Consider the following 17,017-nt stretch of genomic DNA (forward strand, 5'->3'; position numbering starts at 1 on the left):
TGGCCCTAACTAAATTTGGCGGGCCACACTACACAGTACCTAACCAAAACAATGATCATCACAAGCAATAGAGCCAAATCTTCCTTCAGTCCCATCTACAATAACAATAGAACACTTATTTGCAAAGGTACCACTTAAATAAAAGCTATACAAAAGCTACGTACGAACGACTGCTACTCAAATCACTATTTACAGAGACATCCACTTTATTCCACTTCCCACTTCTTACACTATTATTATGTCAGCAGACTCGAATCGCATTTACAAATTATCATCAACAATACTTGCATACCACTGCCCGTGAACCTGAACTGAAACTGAAGCGGCCATCCCCAGCACTTCTGCTGCTTCCACTACCCTATCTGTGGTTACAACCGCACCTATCGGCCTCAGTTCCATCTCCGTCAACTTCCTCGAGCTAGGCGATTTGCCCCCGAGAACTACAGCTCTCAGACCGAGGTAAACAGCATTGGCGACCCTCTCAAAAATGGGGTCCCCAGCTTGCAAGCTCTTTCCCAGCATCCTGCCCATCACAGCCTTCCTTGATAGCCGACACTCTGGATCAGTGGCTTTCCCACCTGCAGATGGGAAATCACTCAGTATGTCGACTATCTCCTCAATTCCCGAATCTTCAGCTCGATCCAAAAGCTCTGCAACCCGCCGAACGGAGTTGGATAAAATGTTCTCCATGTCCGCAGAGCTACTCACCACTCGCTCACTGAGAAGTGTCTGTCGGCACACGAGAATGCTGCAATAATACAAGTTTGGAAGCACTTTAGAGGGTGATTAGAAACTTAACATATACACATACAGAGGGGGAGAGTACCTGGTAGAAATCACAATTATCTTCTGTATTTGAGCCTGGATAGCTCTTAACCTAGAAAGGTTGAGCATGAAAGTCTCGGGCAGAGTATCCTGCGTCAGACCAGATACTCTGCAGGCTAACTTCAGCAGCCCGATTCTCACCATCAGATCAACTTTGTCTCCCTTGCATTCTTGTAGCCCATTATCTGGACAACGAAGAAAAGAGCGACAAGAGGCAATGCAATGGTCAGGAAATCCTGAATTATTTGTTGAAACTCAGTCCTCAACTGAAACGAGAGATTCATTATCTATGTGTAAGCGGATCGATCCTTGTACCTTTATCATTCGAGGACGTGCCATTAGAAGGGTTACTCTTGACTAGAAAACTGCCACCAGTCTTGAGGGCTGTAGAAGGAAGGAAGCCCTGAGACGAACTCTCTTGGTTTGCAACTGATGAGAGAGAAGTTGTATGTTCGTTCCACTCCTGATCAATGCAAGTCTTGACAGATGATAGCCATTGAGATGTCAGTGGAAGACTTGTTGCAGCATCAGGAGGAGATCCAAAACGATTAGAGAAAGCACTTCTGAGGTAATCAAATCCTGCTGGCCCCTTCAACATAGGCTCCATAAGTCTTATACGTGCTTTGCTGATCTCCTGTTTTAGTGCCTGTCCAAATATAAACACATCATCGCATGAGATATACAGACCAAAAACCAAAGTAGACAGAAAAATGAAAATAAGAGCACAACAAATTAAGAGAGCACTAAGCATTCTTCTTTTCTCGGCGAATGAACATTAAGCATCACCAGTAAACGCATTTACTTCAACTACACCCCGACTGACTCAAAGCAGAAAAAGAAGATGAAGAAAACGCTGTCAAAAGAAAGAAGAGAAAAGAACCTGTATCTGCTCCAATACAAAACGGAGCCCCTTCACCATAGCAATAGCATGTGGATTGTTTGAGATATTCTTGACTTCGCATATCTGAGAGAGCTCTCTAATTAACTGCTGGTGGCTAGTCTTCATTTCTTTATCACTTGATGGAGAAGAAAGCTTCTGTAAAGTGCCTAAGGCAAACTCGAGGATCTTCACAAGGTAATCAATGTCCAGAGTACCCAACTTCAAGACCTAATTAAAGACCAAAGCAATCACAAGATGAGAATGAACATTTTACTTTAGCATACATGGATGATTGTAGAGACTATTTGCAGACAATTAAAGCAGTAAAAGCTACCTGTGATAGAATATCCAAATCAATCGAGTCAATGATCTCTTCTTTCCAGCTTTCAGGAGCAATTTCGCAAATCTCATCCCTCACCTCCTTCATCAGTTGAACCACCCGATCATATTGGGGCTCATCCCCTTCCATAGATTCTATTATGCCATCCCAGAAGGCTTTCTCCATCATCTCTCTAATCTTCCCCTGCACATGCAGGCACACATATTTATACGCAACCCTCAACAAACGGTTGAAGTACTTAACTTTTGCCTCAATAGAATCATTTGAATTCTAGTAGTAACAAGAAAGTATGACACAAGCTGCTCTTGGAAAGAAGTGGGAACCCACGCAAAATCACATGGCCAGTAAAGACTATGCAAAAGTAAAAAGCTATGCATCAGAAAATGTGATATAAGGAAAGAGAAAAGAACTCAAGGAAAAGGTTGCAGACCTTCATAGCATTTTCATCCTCATCACTGAAACCTAAGCCATCCACAAGACTTGAACCATAATCGTGTAAAAGCGCATTCACTATCATTTCATTCTCTGTGACCGACTTTTCAGCAGATGACCCCGGGCTGCCATCTATATCAGAAGTCAATGAACCAAACTCGTTTGGCAGGGGAGAAACATCATCCCGAAACAAGGATCTAACAACACGGCTTGGTTTTTCAGCACTCCCATTTCTTTCACTCAAGCCAGATGTAGCAGCCAAAAGACTAGGACCGCTTGAAGGTGAAATGTGAACCATCGGTGATCCAGCTGGGCTTCCATTCTCCTTTGCTAGGAAGTACTTCGATCGTGTTTCAGAAAGTGCAAATTCCATCCGCTCAACTCCAGCATCTCCACTCAAATGTAGCACCTTTTCCTTCAAAAGCTTTTGATCCTCATTTACCTGCATTTAGAAGAATTAGATCACTAGTTTAGCTTATATGCAACATAAATACATATAACATGGGGAAAACTTGACTATTTTATATTATTAGCAAATGGCATGCCAATTCATCATCCCCATGTTTGTACAAAAGTTAAAGAGGCACTTCAAAACTGCCATCCACCTTATCTGGAAGGGTTTTGCTTTGGTATTTGCGTATCATTGTTCCACCTCACAATGAAATGGAAAAGTAAGGTCCGAGAATCAGATTTTTACTAAAATCCTAAAATAATATTAAGGAACATATTGAAGTCAATCATGTAAGGATATCTCCCACCAACAGTCAGAAAACAGAGCAAGATGTAGATGTGAACCTGCTTCTGTATGGCTTTCATGTCATGACTAAGAATGCCAGTATCCCCCTCGGGGGTCATCCTACAAGTTTGAATCATAGATAGCTCAAGCTGGCAAGCTGCTCTGACCAAATCACCCTCCAACAACTTGGCATCCTTAACCTTCCAAGCAACAAAGCTATTCAAGTAAGCGCACCAAGCTCTATCGAAAGCTGCAAGCTGAGTCCTGAAAGTCCATCGTTTTGGCATCACTGAATCAGACTCCTCATCAGAACTTTGTATAGGCCCATCCAGTATGATCCTTATGAGCAATTCAAATGCTTGAACAAATTCTCTTGCTGACACAGCAAGAGCCCTCTCACGCTCTCCTTGACCACTAAAAACTGCATCTGGGTGGCCAAGTACCATGTAGGCACAGAGAACTACTCTCACGGGATACCTTGACATTCTACCAGGAGCTTTTGTAGCCTCCCTGCTAGAACCCACTTTCTTTACCACTCTACCCCTTGTGGGTGTTCTAGAAGCTGGCCTTTTCTTTGGTGTAGCTACTCGTTGGAGAAGATGGTCAATGTTCTCCAACGTAGATGGCTGATTAGCAGCAGCAATGGCCCTAGACACTCTTAAGCGACTTTCAAGACGGTCAAGTACAGCTTTAACAGTCTGCAGAGTAGCAGAAGATTCAATAAGAATAGCTAGGTGCTCAAAGGGCATTGTCTTCACAGATGTTTCGTTAATCCCAATAGCATCATATGCTTTTGCCAAGTCAAAAGTTGTTCTCCCCATCTTCAAAAATCGCTTCCAACATCTGATCGCACCAATATAAGTAAGCATTAGATCATTTTGAGCGAAAGAATGGCTACTATATTTTTAAGCGCATGCTAAACAAGACACTGCTGCTCCCTTGTTCACCATGTGCAAATTGCTAGCCAAGCAAAATACAGAATGGAAAAACATTTCCATGACTTGCCCTGATATTTTAAAATTTATCGTGTTAAGACAGCAGTAAATTTAGCTTATATTGACAAACCTCGCCAATTTTCTGGATAGGATATCAGCTTGCTTATGCATTCTGTTCCTGTTCACCCTGCCAGATCTGCACTGTCTCACACCACGTTGCCTCAAATACTCAGCTCTCTGTCTTTTTGCCTGTTTGTCGCAAGTATTTCATCAGATGCAGCTACTTGAAACGACTAAGAACATAAACATTTGACAACAATTGACAGTGGATATAATCTCAAATTGCATGCATACCCTCTGAAGTCGGTCTTCAAGCTGATCCTGCAGTTTCTTCCTCTCAACCTCGCGTTGATGAGAGACCAACTCTGCAACGCGCTGGACTTGTAGCACCCTAGCACAAGCTCTCTTTCTCTCCGCCTCCAACAATCTCAAGCGCTTTTTCTCAGCAGCTGCTCGCTTTTGGTTGATTGCAGCACGTACGCGTTCCTTATACTTGCTTTCCCGAGCCATCCTCCGAAATAATGACTGAGATGACCTCTCCTTCAAGGTGGCCCTTCTTTGCTTATAAGCCTTCAGCATGAGCAGTCTATTTGCTTCAGCCTGTTGAAAACGCGATTCCACTTTTGTGCCAAGCTTCTCTCTTTCCTTCTCAAGACGAAGTTCCACCTCACTTTTAGCTGCTTGCCGTAACTCATCCAGTTTAGCTAGCCTCATTTGTGCCTTGGCCAAAATACTCAGTCTGTCGTGGAAAATCATGTTTAGAAAAAATTCAAGACATAAATTTCATGATAATGCACATCCAGCATATACAAATGGAATCTTGGGCAAATAAAATTTTGATGAATTAGAAACCCCAGAAACACAGTAAATGACTTTCTATAATATGCCATCCTAACAATCCACAGAGGGGTGTGAAGCTGATATCATCAAAACATAAGTTGGTAAAGCACAATAAGTTTTTACCTCTTCCGTTCAGCAGCTTGCAGCTTCGCTTCCAGTCGCTGGCCAAGATCTTCTTCATGAGATGAAGCTCGGGAGGGACTTCTCGGCTTTGGTCGAGCTTTCCTTGACAGCTTCTCATAGAATTGCTGCAGAATAGCTTAAAACAATCATCAGTTTGGAAAGAATTATTGTCCTATTATGCCTAATACATTAACAAACGATACTTTTCATTATACATGCCATAGACACCGAACATATACTTAAAAAAATTCATTATTAATGAATAAATTTTAAAGAAACGCGCAAAACATAGTCTGAATTCGGCAACAATCATCTTCATCCCTTTTGGAACATATGGTAAGAACTGTTATTCTATTATTTTATTTACTCCTAAAAGACTTCAAAAAACAAGAGTTCGTCGTCTTCCTACCCGCCAAGAAAATCAAAACTTTTTCACCGTGATTTTTTTTTTTCCTTCCCTCTTTATCAACAAAGATTACCCGTTCAAGAAAATCGGAGTTCTGAAAAGGGTAAGCAATTTGACTGACAAAAAAAAGAACGACGAAAAGGATACCCAACTTCCACCTTCAAACTCGCCAGTAATCATCGTCAAATTCAAGACTAAGGAAGATCGAAACAAGCCACCATAAACCGTTCTCACGATCAAGTTGAACATCAATTGCCAGAGTCGGGAACATCAAGAAGAACTCCACTGACGCAATCGACTCAGTTGACAGCATTTGATAAAAATAAAATTCTTCGGAGGAAAAAAGAAAGTTTTATTCTTGATTATAAAAAAGAAAGAGGAAAGAGTAAAGACCTGTCGACGAAGATGAGCGTCACGAAGCTTAGCCTCGATTTCCTCCACGGTACAGGGAGACCGATTACTGCACTCGGCAAGAAGCCTCCGCCGGAGCCTCCTGGGCATCCTCGGAGGCCAAGAGAACGACGCAGCAGCAGCGGCATCATCGTAGGCCGGGAACTCCAGCGCGATCACCGTCGGCCTCTTGTCCGGCGTCTCCATCACCGCCGCCGCCGCACAGCAACGACGACTGACGAGCGCTCCACTCACTCGCACCCCAACAATTCCGGAAACAAATTAAACACGGGCAATAAATTACAGGGACGAACACACGAAGAGGTCTGATCGATCAGAGAGGAGGGAGGGGTTCGGTGGAGGAATCGGTGTCGGGCTATGGCGGAAATGTGAAGGAGGAGGAGGAGGAGCGGAAGGGGGAGGAAGGAGAAGACTTGATGGGGGAGTAATGTGGTGTGGAGGTGAAAATGAAGCGAGTTTATGCAAAATCCGAAAAGGTGCGACTCATCCTTGAAGGATTTCAGGGTCGCCGCCACGTCACCAGTGGGCCCAACGGCTGTACCAGCGCTTGCTTTTCTGAGCTCTTAACCGCCTGAACCCGGTGCGCGGAAGCCCACCAGTCTGTGGGCCCCATGTGTGGCGTGATGGACTATGGTTGGGTGTTGTAAACCTGGCCTATGTGAATCTGTCCCTTTGGGGGCTGGCGCCTCGTCGGGCTTTTTTTTTTTTTCCCCTAGATTTATAATTAATTATAATTAATTTTCTTTGGACTTGGAATGCCCCTGGGCCTACCTAATTTGACTATACTGCCCTCCGCCTCCGGGGTTGAATGTGACCTTATTTGCATGTTGAAAACATTCTCAATTTCGTAACACCCAGGGGGAAAAGAAGGAAAAAAAAAATACATCAGCTTCGGAGAATAACCAAAAAATTATGCCAAAGTCCACGGGTTGTGCGGATATGTAAAAATATTTATTATTGGGCTTTGCTCTTGTATCTCATGGAAATAATATTAATTTATCGAAAAATCTTCTAAATTATGAATTTTCTATTAATTTAAAATTTATTAGAGAAATTTTTCATCTTTGAATAGAGCCTTCTCATGAAGTATCAAAGACAAAAAATGGACAAATACGTGTTCTATCATGAAAAATAAAATACTTCGAGAAGTCGAGAAGACAATCAACCGTAAGCTAAGGGTTTTTGAATAACAACTTCTTATTGACACTTTTCGGCTTTTATACATTATAATAGATAGATAGACCGGGAGAAAAAATAAATAACGAGTATAACTTATTATGTCGTGATTTTAACCAAAAACAAAAGATTTTCGATCAAATTGTCATTTTTAAGAGTTTTCATATCAATTTATTTCCTTTTACTGGGTTTATGAATCTTCTTACAACAAAAATAAAAATTTATTGTTATTATAAAAGTTCAAGTATCGATTTGAAATGTGTAGATTGCATTTGTCGGAAATTCTAACATGGCATTGAATCATGACATATTTGATACTTTCAATTCGAATGGTCGTATTTTTTGCTATTTGTGGTAGAGAGTACAAATTACTAAACACTTGACCGAAAACATTAAAGACTTTAATTGAAAATACCAATTGTTGCATCGTGACTCAAAGTCGGACCATGTATTTGTAATGCAACGTTTAAAGTAAAATAAGATAATATTTTATATATATATATATATATATATATATATATATGAGTAGATGAAATCAAGTGAATATATGGGCATTGGGGCTTTTTTTTTTCGCTGAATAATTAATATTATTAATTAGAATTAGCGTCTACAAAAGTACAAAGGTTGGGGTACCTCTGAAAAATACATAAAGAGGTAAAATTTGAATTTAAGCCAAAATGGCCTAGGTCATGAGTTAGCGTATTATTCGATCTTGGTATCCAAGAACATATTAAGTTGGAAAAGCAATTAAGAGTAGATCTAATATGGGAGTATTGTTGCTGAATGAAAAGTACCGAAATAAAATCGCTGAAAAATAACTATTTATGCTCAAAAAATCAAAAGCACTCCCAAACCGACTTTGAATGAATGATAGTGTGGAATATAAATTAGATAGATCGAGATCCAAGTGTCAAATGGCAACATAAATGCTAGCTTAGCTCTCTTGCATCCCTGCACGTACATCAATAATTATATCCATATATACAATCAATCATTGTAATACGAAAAATATGAAACAATGCGGATTTGGTCAACTACCTACCCGACAATTAAGCTAATAGATCCTTCTTTGATCTCTTTCAATGTTGGAATAAAAGTAGAGCTTTCCCGTCAAATATAGTCGGGTGTATATACATATATACATTTGAAATCTGCAATGTTAAACGAGCGATATTACCTTCCTTTAAATCTCTTTGCTTTATTTCACAGTAGTGAAATAATTTTCATTCGAACGTCAAGCTATGTACAACTATCTTTTGTTTTGCAGATGTCATAGATCAACATTAATGATTATAATAATACAGTATTTACTTGATTTGTTGTTTTACAGAGAACTCTTTCAAATTTAACAAAATGACAGTTGAATCGATACGCCTTTCTAATAAAAAAAATTGAATATGATACCGTATAATTTTTAATTTTATGTAAAAAAAATAGAAAAAGGTTCGTATCATTCGACATGAAGGTGGTGCACTTTCGACTAGTTGCAATTGAATTCGTCGACGTAAAAGAGAGAAATGTGCACTTTCGATTTGGGATTTGGATGATCGAGGAGGGAAAAGGGAAAGTAGAGTTTGGAGGTTCATAATGTACATGATTAAATGAGGTCCACAACGAGGCAGGTAAGTGTTGGTGTCAATCAATGTCCAAGTCCGGACCTGAAAATGATCATTCATGCTCCTCATTTTTGACCCCTCCTATTCCATCATCACTTATCCCTTTTCTCTAATTATGCCGAGATATAAACGCGTCAATATTAAAATAAAATGAAAATAAAAATCGACTCCCTTGTAAATCAGATATAATTTTCTAAAGTGTCCGAATCGATTCAAATATTAAAATCGCATAAATCTTTTGAGTTCTTTTTTTATGTGTACCTTGATATCGAGTAGTCTAACGGGATCAGAATAATACAGTTCGAGCCGACTTGATTAATTAAGGAAGAAAAACTCTTTCGGCCTTGATTTTTCAACTCTTTTTGCCTCCCATTTAGTCCTCTCAAAAATTAAAGTATAAATACGACTTTTCCGGCAATAAAAATGGAAAATATGGAGGGCAATACTGTAATTGAATCATGCTGCATGCAATATGTTATTTACTTTAATTAATTTATATTTAATTAAGGAATTTTGGGAAATTGCGTGCGACCATGAGTTGTAAGGAAGAAGAGGACATGCACATCCATATCCACGCGCTCGGGGGCTGCCACGTGATGACAAATGAGGAGACGTCTCCGTTCGAGAAACCTCTCGTTAGGGTTAGGCCCCTCGCGCCCACTCGCCGTGAGTATACAAAAGGTCGGTACTCGCTCCTTCAGGCACTCGAGGTGGCTTCTACCTACTACTCTCCATTTATTATTATCGGCGAGACAAGTTACTGCCTGGAGTCATTCTCATCGATTCCTTTATTTGGCACTGATGTAGCCCAATCTAGATCTGTATGACTATGTGCATGTCCGCACGTTTGTACAGCGCATACGTTATAAAAAAATATATTTAATAAAAAGATATTAAAGCTGCCACTTTTTTTTCATGTCCGAAAAAAAAATTGTGAAACATGAATTTAAGAAAGTTGTTGATTTCTTTGATATTATACGAATAACGGCCACTTGAACAATGAATCGAATCAATATATAATTCATGTAACTTAAGTGAAAGTCATTCGAACAGAGAGCTGATAGTTCTTATTTATTAATGGAGTTGCAAGGCAGCTTTTATATGCTATAACATAACGATTCAAGTTTTTGATAAATACCACATGTCGGGGTATATACTTAGTGCAACGACATTCATAATTGATCAGAGTTGTGATTTTCACTGTAAGACTTTTTTTCCCCTCATTTTTTACGGTCTATAATAATAGTACTATGTTGGTTCACTCCTTTTAGTGCTTATTACGGTTTACAGATTAAAACGATTCAAACATGAGTGACTGTACATTTCAGCGAAAACAAAATGGAGAGGATTTACACCAATTGCACGAGAGCAAACTATAGAGGAAGTAAATTTACGTAGTTTCTACAATTATTTTCGGTTGCACGCATAGTTTGGCAATAATATGCTCGAAGAATAAGAGACACGGACATTCAAGTTAACATCGAAGGTCCGTGTGGATGACAACGCAAACATTGAAGCCATCGATCAATTAAAATAGATCGTACTGTCTTTTTCTGTTATCAAATAAATTCTAGCTCTACATACCATAAGATGAAAGTCCTAGAAAAATCATCATTCACCAAAAAATAAGGTCCTACAAACGCAGGTTACTTCGCTAGAGGGGTATAACGGGAACAAGATTAAAAGGACAGCAGGGTATGGCAGGCCACGTGTAACACAAATTACTATTATTTTGATAGGAAAATAAAGAATGCACAAGTACAATAATGGGAGAGTTTTATTTTTTAATAGGTCAATCGATTGATTGAATATTAAATTGATAAAGAAAAATAAGAGTATTTATTTGATTTGATTAATTATTTTTATTTTATTTATTTTGGTTCAAAGGGGAATCTAATTTTGAACCATATGAATTGCTGATTACGTGACTCGGGTGGGTCCCAGGGCCCGGAAAGAGAGCGGGGGATAATGCAGCCCGACCGCACACACCCTGGCCTTGGCGGGGAGGGGGGGGGGGGGGGGGGGGGTGGTTTGTGAGGCAGAACGGTTCCTAAACACATATTGACGCGTACGTGTGAAGCACGTAGGACCATTTATTTTTTTTTAAAAAAAAAAGTGGACTTTTTATTCATCAATAAATAAATAAAACGTAACCAAAGGAGAGGAGAGGTAGATGCCCATGCGGATGATGCAATCCTTTACACTCAATCTCTTTCTTTGTGCTGCTGCAATGCAATATGCTACTCCACGGAGGCCGAAATGGTCATCGTAACCCCTTATCATTATTATTCACATACAACGCTAAATCCTATCATAAATCCTGATATATTTCATGTTTTATAGTCAGTCTCAGCCTATATACTTGGAACGGATCGAGTCGATTTAGTTCCAATCTTATCCAATATGTATCATGTCTTATTGGGTGGTGGGCACCTTGCTTTTGCTTTTGGAGGACCACCTACCCTGCAAGGTGAAGGAACAAACGAGAGAAGGATGCTTCCTTGGTTCTAATTCAATTTGACATGCGGACACACGGGTTGGGGGTGACTACAAAGTTGGGTTTTATTGGTAAGAAGAAGAGCAGGCTACATTATGCAAACACAAGCCAACCTACCACTTAGGTCAACCTTAAGCCTGCTTCGCGCTCTCAGTGCCTAGTAAAAGCTCGAGGATCATGAATAAAGCACACGCCCTTCTTCAACCATTGACCCATTAAAACAATCGCTCGATACATCATCATACATGACAAAGTCCTCCCCTTACTCAAATTGCAAGTAAAGAAATTATAAAATGGGGCGGGTCTCTATTTGAATCCGCATTGGCTTCATCCAAGGCAATGGGAAACCCAGACTTTTCTCTGTGGGATAAGAGGAAAGTCAATAACCCTGCTGATCGTTTCTTCCGTCATTTATTTCTAAGGATATAATAATGTTCTCCCTACTCGGGATCACGCGTAAAAACCATTCGCACCTTGTCTTGCGAAATAGGATGTCCTGCTGAAGTGATTCCGGACAGACTCATGCCGCTCACTCTCCTAATATCAATTCCCAGCTATTGAGACATGTACATAATAAACCTCATCTTGCTATTAACATGTCCCATCTAGATTACATCATGAGAAAGAAGAGAACTGATATTACAGCTAAACAAAATTTCAAGTTTACAAGGGCTGTGTGTGTGTATATATATATATATATATATATATATCTTGCTTGTTTATGACGACTATGCAGAACATTAACATTAATTATCGATCAACTACAGAAAATTATCATTATACACACAATAGGACGACCTCGGTGTTTCACAATTATCAATCGGCACAAAAATTTTGAACAATCAAGTAGCGAACAAAAGACATTGACCCAATAATGAAACCCCACGTAGGCAACAACCTGTGATCCACTGAAAGGCGAGGCATCCTGTGGCTCTCCCAAAACAGAGGGTTCCCCCCAATCAGAATATCAAGAAAAATGCTTCAAAGCAGTAGAATCGGAATTCAGGCATGAGCCACAGTCACGCACCTGACCTAAATCCTTCAAGGCAGTTGCTTCTGCTACCGAGCAGACAACACCTGATAACATCTAGAAATGATTTGTAGCAAAAGGGACAGTTGCCCACAGAATAAGTAAGCTCCTCCCATCACGCACTGCGTTTATATGGACACTCATGCAGAATCATATCCTGTCAGATCAGTCTGTGCAAGAGCAACCCTCTGACAAGCAGTTAGATTTTGCTGATTCAGGATGTTAACCATTCAGATATCGAAACCTGGCATAGCAAACTGACCGGCAAAAGCTTCCACGCGATTACGGAGATCCACTATCTCCTTATTATTGCTCTGAAGACCCTTCAAGAAAGTCTTTTGTAACTTCCCGTGCTCCCTCTGAATCGCACTAGCAATTTGTGCTGCTCTGAGGAGAAAGTCGGCAATTGTCTCAAAATCACCCTCAAGACACCCTCTAGTTGTCATAGCAGGTGTCCCTGCAGATGGAAACCATTCTAATTTTAGAGATAAAGTTCTAAAACGCACGGCAAGAGCATATCTACATATTGAAGCATCTTCAGGGGTCACTCACCAATTCTGACACCTCCAGGGGTTATAGTACCATTGTCACCAGATATGACAATTTTATTGAGAGTTATATGACACATCTCGCAGACCTTCTCATAATTCTTACCTACAGAGACATGCATAAAATGTCAAACCGAAACCCAAAGAGAAAACATAGACCAGCAGGCACAGCTGATCAGAACATGCATATATGGACTCCAAAGCAGATCAGAACCCTTAGGAAACTATGTCAGATAAAAATCAATAAGGCAAGATTCCATAGCAGTAAAGACCCAAAGATTTGTCTGACAAGTAAGGATCGTTTCAAAACCAACCAACTAAAAAGGTATAGAAAAAGCAGTTGGCTTCATTTCCTCTTATGTCGATAGAGTGTTCATTAACCCAAAAACAAAAAGGAAAGGAAAATCACCACTAGTGGAATGTACACGAAAGTTTATTTTCACACGAAACTGAGGAAAACATAAGTTGAAGGAACTTCTCTTCATATCATTAGCAGCACAGTCACATCAAATTTTCACAGTGCAGAAGGTAAAATAACCTAGCAGCAATATAAATCACTAAATTCTTACCAGATAATCCCAAAGGTCTTAAATCCCAAAGCAACAAATGGTTGTCTGTGCCATTAGTTATTAGCCTGCATTTTCTTCTAAGCAAAGCGCAAGCTAATGCCTGGGCATTAATCTTCACTTGATGCATGTATTCCTTGTATTCTGGCGTAGCCACTTGTTTTAAGGCTATGGCAAGAGCAGCAATATGATTATTGTGTGGACCGCCTTGAAGTGATGGAAAAACAGCAAAGTTTATCTTCTCCTCCAACTCATACTGCTCACTTTCAATTCCTTGAGACAATAGGATTCCTCTTTTCCTTGGTTTGGCACCCCTTCTGTAAAAGATTATACCACCTCTGGGACCACGAAGACTTTTATGAGTCGTTGAGGTAACAATGTCACAGTAGTCAAAGGGACTCACACACTCCTATAAGCGATCAAAATAAGATCCATCAAAAAAACTACTTAAGAGATATCCAACTTAAAACAAGGAACTACATTCCAATATAGTTGATGTCTTCAACAAATCAACTAATAGGCAGTGCAGTCCTCTACGCGCAAATTGAATGCATAAAAATGTAGGTTAACTATTTTCTCCACTTGTAAATGATTCGGGCAATTGTGAAGGCAAATTCTATTAGATTAACAGTTGACTACGCCCACATAAACCACCTTAAAACCTGAAAACAGTAAGTTTTTGCAAAATGAGAAACTATTCATTTCCACTACTTTTTGCGAGACACCCATGACTTAATTTCTTTCCTATTCAGTAAATATATGCTATGTGGGAAAGCTTCTCAGAAGAATGAAAAACCTATAGTGGTGAATCATAAACCTGTTTCACCCAAAAAAAGGGAAACAAAATCATAAACCTGCCATATAATATGCACTCCATGGATGGCAGAAGATAAATATGTAGATATACCCCTTTATCAGATGTCTCCCAGTCCTAACATTTCAAATACCATTTTCGCTCTTCACGAAATTATCCCGGCAGAACCAGAAATCCATCATGTATCAAACCAAGCATATCCTAACTAACGGCGACAATAATGCATCCTTCCTAGTGCTGCCAAATCCAATATCCTCTGACCTAACTTACACACAAAAGCAGTTCTGACAAGGAGAAATGCCAAATTCATTTGACATACATATCAAAAACCAACAGATGGACCGCCGAACAGACGAGGGAAAAGGAGTATTCAAACCTTAGCTGCAATAAGGCCACTAGTTTGAGCCATGTCACACAAAAGAACCGCACCACACTTATCTGCAATCTGCCTGAACCTCGCGTAATCCCATTCACGAGGATATGAACTCCCTCCACAAATAAGAATCTTTGGACGAAAATCCAATGCCCTCTCTTCAAGTTTATCATAATCAATATAACCTGTCTGTGAGTTCACTTTATAAGGCAAGCTCTCGAAGAAAATGGAAGCCCCAGACACTTTCCTCCCATTGGGCGTATAGTACCCGTGACTCGTGTTCCCTCCAGAGAGAGTATCCAATCCCATTATACGATCACCAGGAAGCAACAACCCCGTGTACACAGCAAAATTCGCGGAAGTGCATGAGTAGGGCTGAACATTGACGCCCCAGTTCTCAGGATCTAAACCGAACGCCGCCAAGGCACGCTGCTGACACAGGGTTTCAATCTCATCAATGAACTGATTTCCACCATAGTAACGAGCACCAGGCATCCCTTCAGAGTACTTGTTGGTCAAATGGCTGCCGAGAGCTTCCATCACAGCCTTACACACGAAATTCTCAGAAGCGATCAATTCAATTCCTTTCACCTGCCGGTTCTTCTCCTTCTCCATGATCTCGAAAAGGTCGGGGTCAGCGGACTCGATAGATTGGCTCCCCCACGACCGCACAGCCGCCCTCCTCGCCTCCATGTCCGGCTCGCCCCCAGCTGAGACCCTCTTCGGAGGATGCGAACTCGACGAAGACGACGTTGACTCGGTTTCTCTCTTCCGCTTAATGCAGTGCCCGAGAATCCGGAACTCCTCGACATCGGAATCGTCGTCGTTGTCATCCCCGTTCTCGGCATCCAGCAACTGCAGAGCGGTTGCTGCCTGGACCGATCGGCTGGGTTCGAGCTGCAAAGACGCCGACCCGTCGGAGATTTGGCTCCGATGAGGAGGCGAAGACGGAGTAGGCAGAAACCCTAGGGAGAGGTTCGATGGAGAGTGTGTGAGGTCCATATCTGCAGGGGGGAGGAAATCGGTTAAAACCCTAACCCGAGGAAGACAGTATCAGCTCCGGGGCGCACGGTCAGGGCTGGGAACAGAGAGAACCGCGAGCGGAGAGAATCGATGGTATGGCAATGGCGACACCGGAACAGCAACATCGACGGCGACGGAGAATCTCGGACAAAGGTCGAGAGAGAGAGAGAGAGAGAGAGAGGGCGGGGGATGGGAATGACTGTTAATGACAGTGACAGGAGGATTCTTGGGGAATGCACCTGGACTTGTTATTAGCTGGCTCGCGGGAACAAGATAGATCATAAAGCTGGTGGGGTCACGGAGGGAAGCGTCAAGGCGGGTGAGTTTAGCATGTCATCCGCCGCTTTTATTTATTTAATGGATGCGACACGTGGACTTTGACTGCGTCGACCTGATTGTAAGCCGGGCTCCTTGTGAGGACCCACTTTGCTGGATACGGCCTGACCCGATGACAAGGCCCATGATGGGCCCAAGGTCGACCTTATCATGGATCATAGGCCCATATGGTTTTCCATCAGCCGCGGCATTAATTTTCCATCTTTGTAGATGTATCAATCGGACAGACGGAATATTTATGTTGTTGAAGCCCTGAGGATTTTTCAAGGATGCATCATCTATGAAGATGGACTGCATCCCTCGTCGCGCATCCTTCCTTTTCCCGTCTAAGTTCGATTCGAGTTAAGAAAAAAGGCTCGAGAATGATGAACTCGTCTTGGTTTCCAATGTTAATCTATATCTGACCAGGATTTCATTAATAGATATTCATTCGCCTTCGTCATATCGACATTCAGTGTCTTTCTATTAGAGATCCGTTTTATTTTTTTTTGTTTTTTAATCTAAGGAGGTATAGTACAAGGTTAAGGTGCTGGCTAGAGCGGGGGCAATTAGTAGATTGATGTGGGATTTCGTGAACATTTAATTTTTTAGTACAAATAATATTTGGGAGTGTAAATTCTTTTATTCAGTTATAAAAAATATAATAAAATAAAAATTTTAATAATTAATAAAAAGTATGGATGATTTCAATGATATTAAATATGAAATCTCTTTATTATTAGGTGAATATGTCGTAACATTACGGTACACCACCTTCGATATAGAAGTGCAAGTTATATGTATAGAGGAAATCGTACCATACAATCAGAGAGTGACTGACAAATGACGTGCTGGAAAACCTCGTTCAGGAGCAAAACAATGGGCTCTCATGGCCCAAAAATTTCATGCGGAAAATAAGAAAAATCTCACTAATTTTCATGTCCTCTACAAATAGCAATGACCGCAAACCTCGAATGGCATAGAATCTTCTAGGATTACGGTTTAGCCAACGTGACTTCGTGCCATCGTGATACGTTTAATACTTTTCGTTCAAGTATTTAGTATTTCAGT

General features: G+C 40.8%; 2 protein-coding genes across 4 annotated transcripts; both read right to left on the reverse strand.

Annotated features, from left to right (window-relative positions):
* Positions 1–52: 52 nt before the first annotated feature.
* LOC116197886 lies at positions 53–6,432 on the reverse strand. Its single transcript, XM_031528153.1, has 11 exons — positions 5,971–6,432; positions 5,172–5,296; positions 4,503–4,947; positions 4,279–4,397; positions 3,273–4,056; positions 2,476–2,919; positions 2,040–2,228; positions 1,706–1,933; positions 1,141–1,471; positions 827–1,010; positions 53–748 (listed from the first exon to the last, which is right to left on the reverse strand). The coding sequence occupies exons 1-11, from the start codon at positions 6,172–6,174 to the stop codon at positions 262–264; spliced, it is 3,540 nt and encodes a 1,179-aa protein (XP_031384013.1). The 5' UTR covers positions 6,175–6,432; the 3' UTR covers positions 53–261.
* Positions 6,433–11,848: 5,416 nt separating this feature from the next.
* Positions 11,849–15,883, reverse strand: LOC116197888 (serine hydroxymethyltransferase 7-like). 3 transcript variants are annotated; one of them, XR_004155114.1, is made up of 5 exons: positions 14,612–15,882; positions 13,425–13,830; positions 12,860–12,961; positions 12,305–12,764; positions 11,849–12,202 (listed from the first exon to the last, which is right to left on the reverse strand). XR_004155114.1 is itself a non-coding variant. In XM_031528156.1 (5 exons), the coding sequence occupies exons 1-5, from the start codon at positions 15,608–15,610 to the stop codon at positions 12,473–12,475; spliced, it is 1,707 nt and encodes a 568-aa protein (XP_031384016.1). In that variant the 5' UTR covers positions 15,611–15,883; the 3' UTR covers positions 11,849–12,472. The 3 variants fall into 3 exon arrangements, 2 of the variants coding, with proteins under 2 accessions (XP_031384016.1, XP_031384015.1); XM_031528156.1 differs by having other exon boundaries at positions 11,849–12,477; positions 12,570–12,764; positions 14,612–15,883; XM_031528155.1 differs by having other exon boundaries at positions 11,849–12,764.
* Positions 15,884–17,017: the final 1,134 nt, after the last annotated feature.

This window comes from Punica granatum, chromosome 2 (assembly GCF_007655135.1).
Source record: "Punica granatum isolate Tunisia-2019 chromosome 2, ASM765513v2, whole genome shotgun sequence".
Classification (NCBI taxonomy): domain Eukaryota; kingdom Viridiplantae; phylum Streptophyta; class Magnoliopsida; order Myrtales; family Lythraceae; genus Punica; species Punica granatum.

What these genes read in the sequence shown, in the direction of transcription:
- LOC116197886 (XM_031528153.1), bottom strand. Translation starts at nt 6,174, where the DNA reads ATGGAGACGCCGGACAAGAGGCCGACGGTGATCGCGCTGGAGTTCCCG. An exon ending in AGGATGAAAATGCTATGAAG is followed by an intron (nt 2,229 to 2,475) that starts GTCTGCAACCTT and finishes CTGCATGTGCAG; the next exon opens with GGGAAGATTAGAGAGATGAT. An exon ending in CACGTCCTCGAATGATAAAG is followed by an intron (nt 1,011 to 1,140) that starts GTACAAGGATCG and finishes TTCGTTGTCCAG; the next exon opens with ATAATGGGCTACAAGAATGC.
- LOC116197888 (XM_031528155.1), bottom strand. Translation starts at nt 15,610, where the DNA reads ATGGACCTCACACACTCTCCATCGAACCTCTCCCTAGGGTTTCTGCCT. An exon ending in AAGACCTTTGGGATTATCTG is followed by an intron (nt 12,962 to 13,424) that starts GTAAGAATTTAG and finishes ATGTCTCTGTAG; the next exon opens with GTAAGAATTATGAGAAGGTC. An exon ending in CCCTGGAGGTGTCAGAATTG is followed by an intron (nt 12,765 to 12,859) that starts GTGAGTGACCCC and finishes TTCCATCTGCAG; the next exon opens with GGACACCTGCTATGACAACT.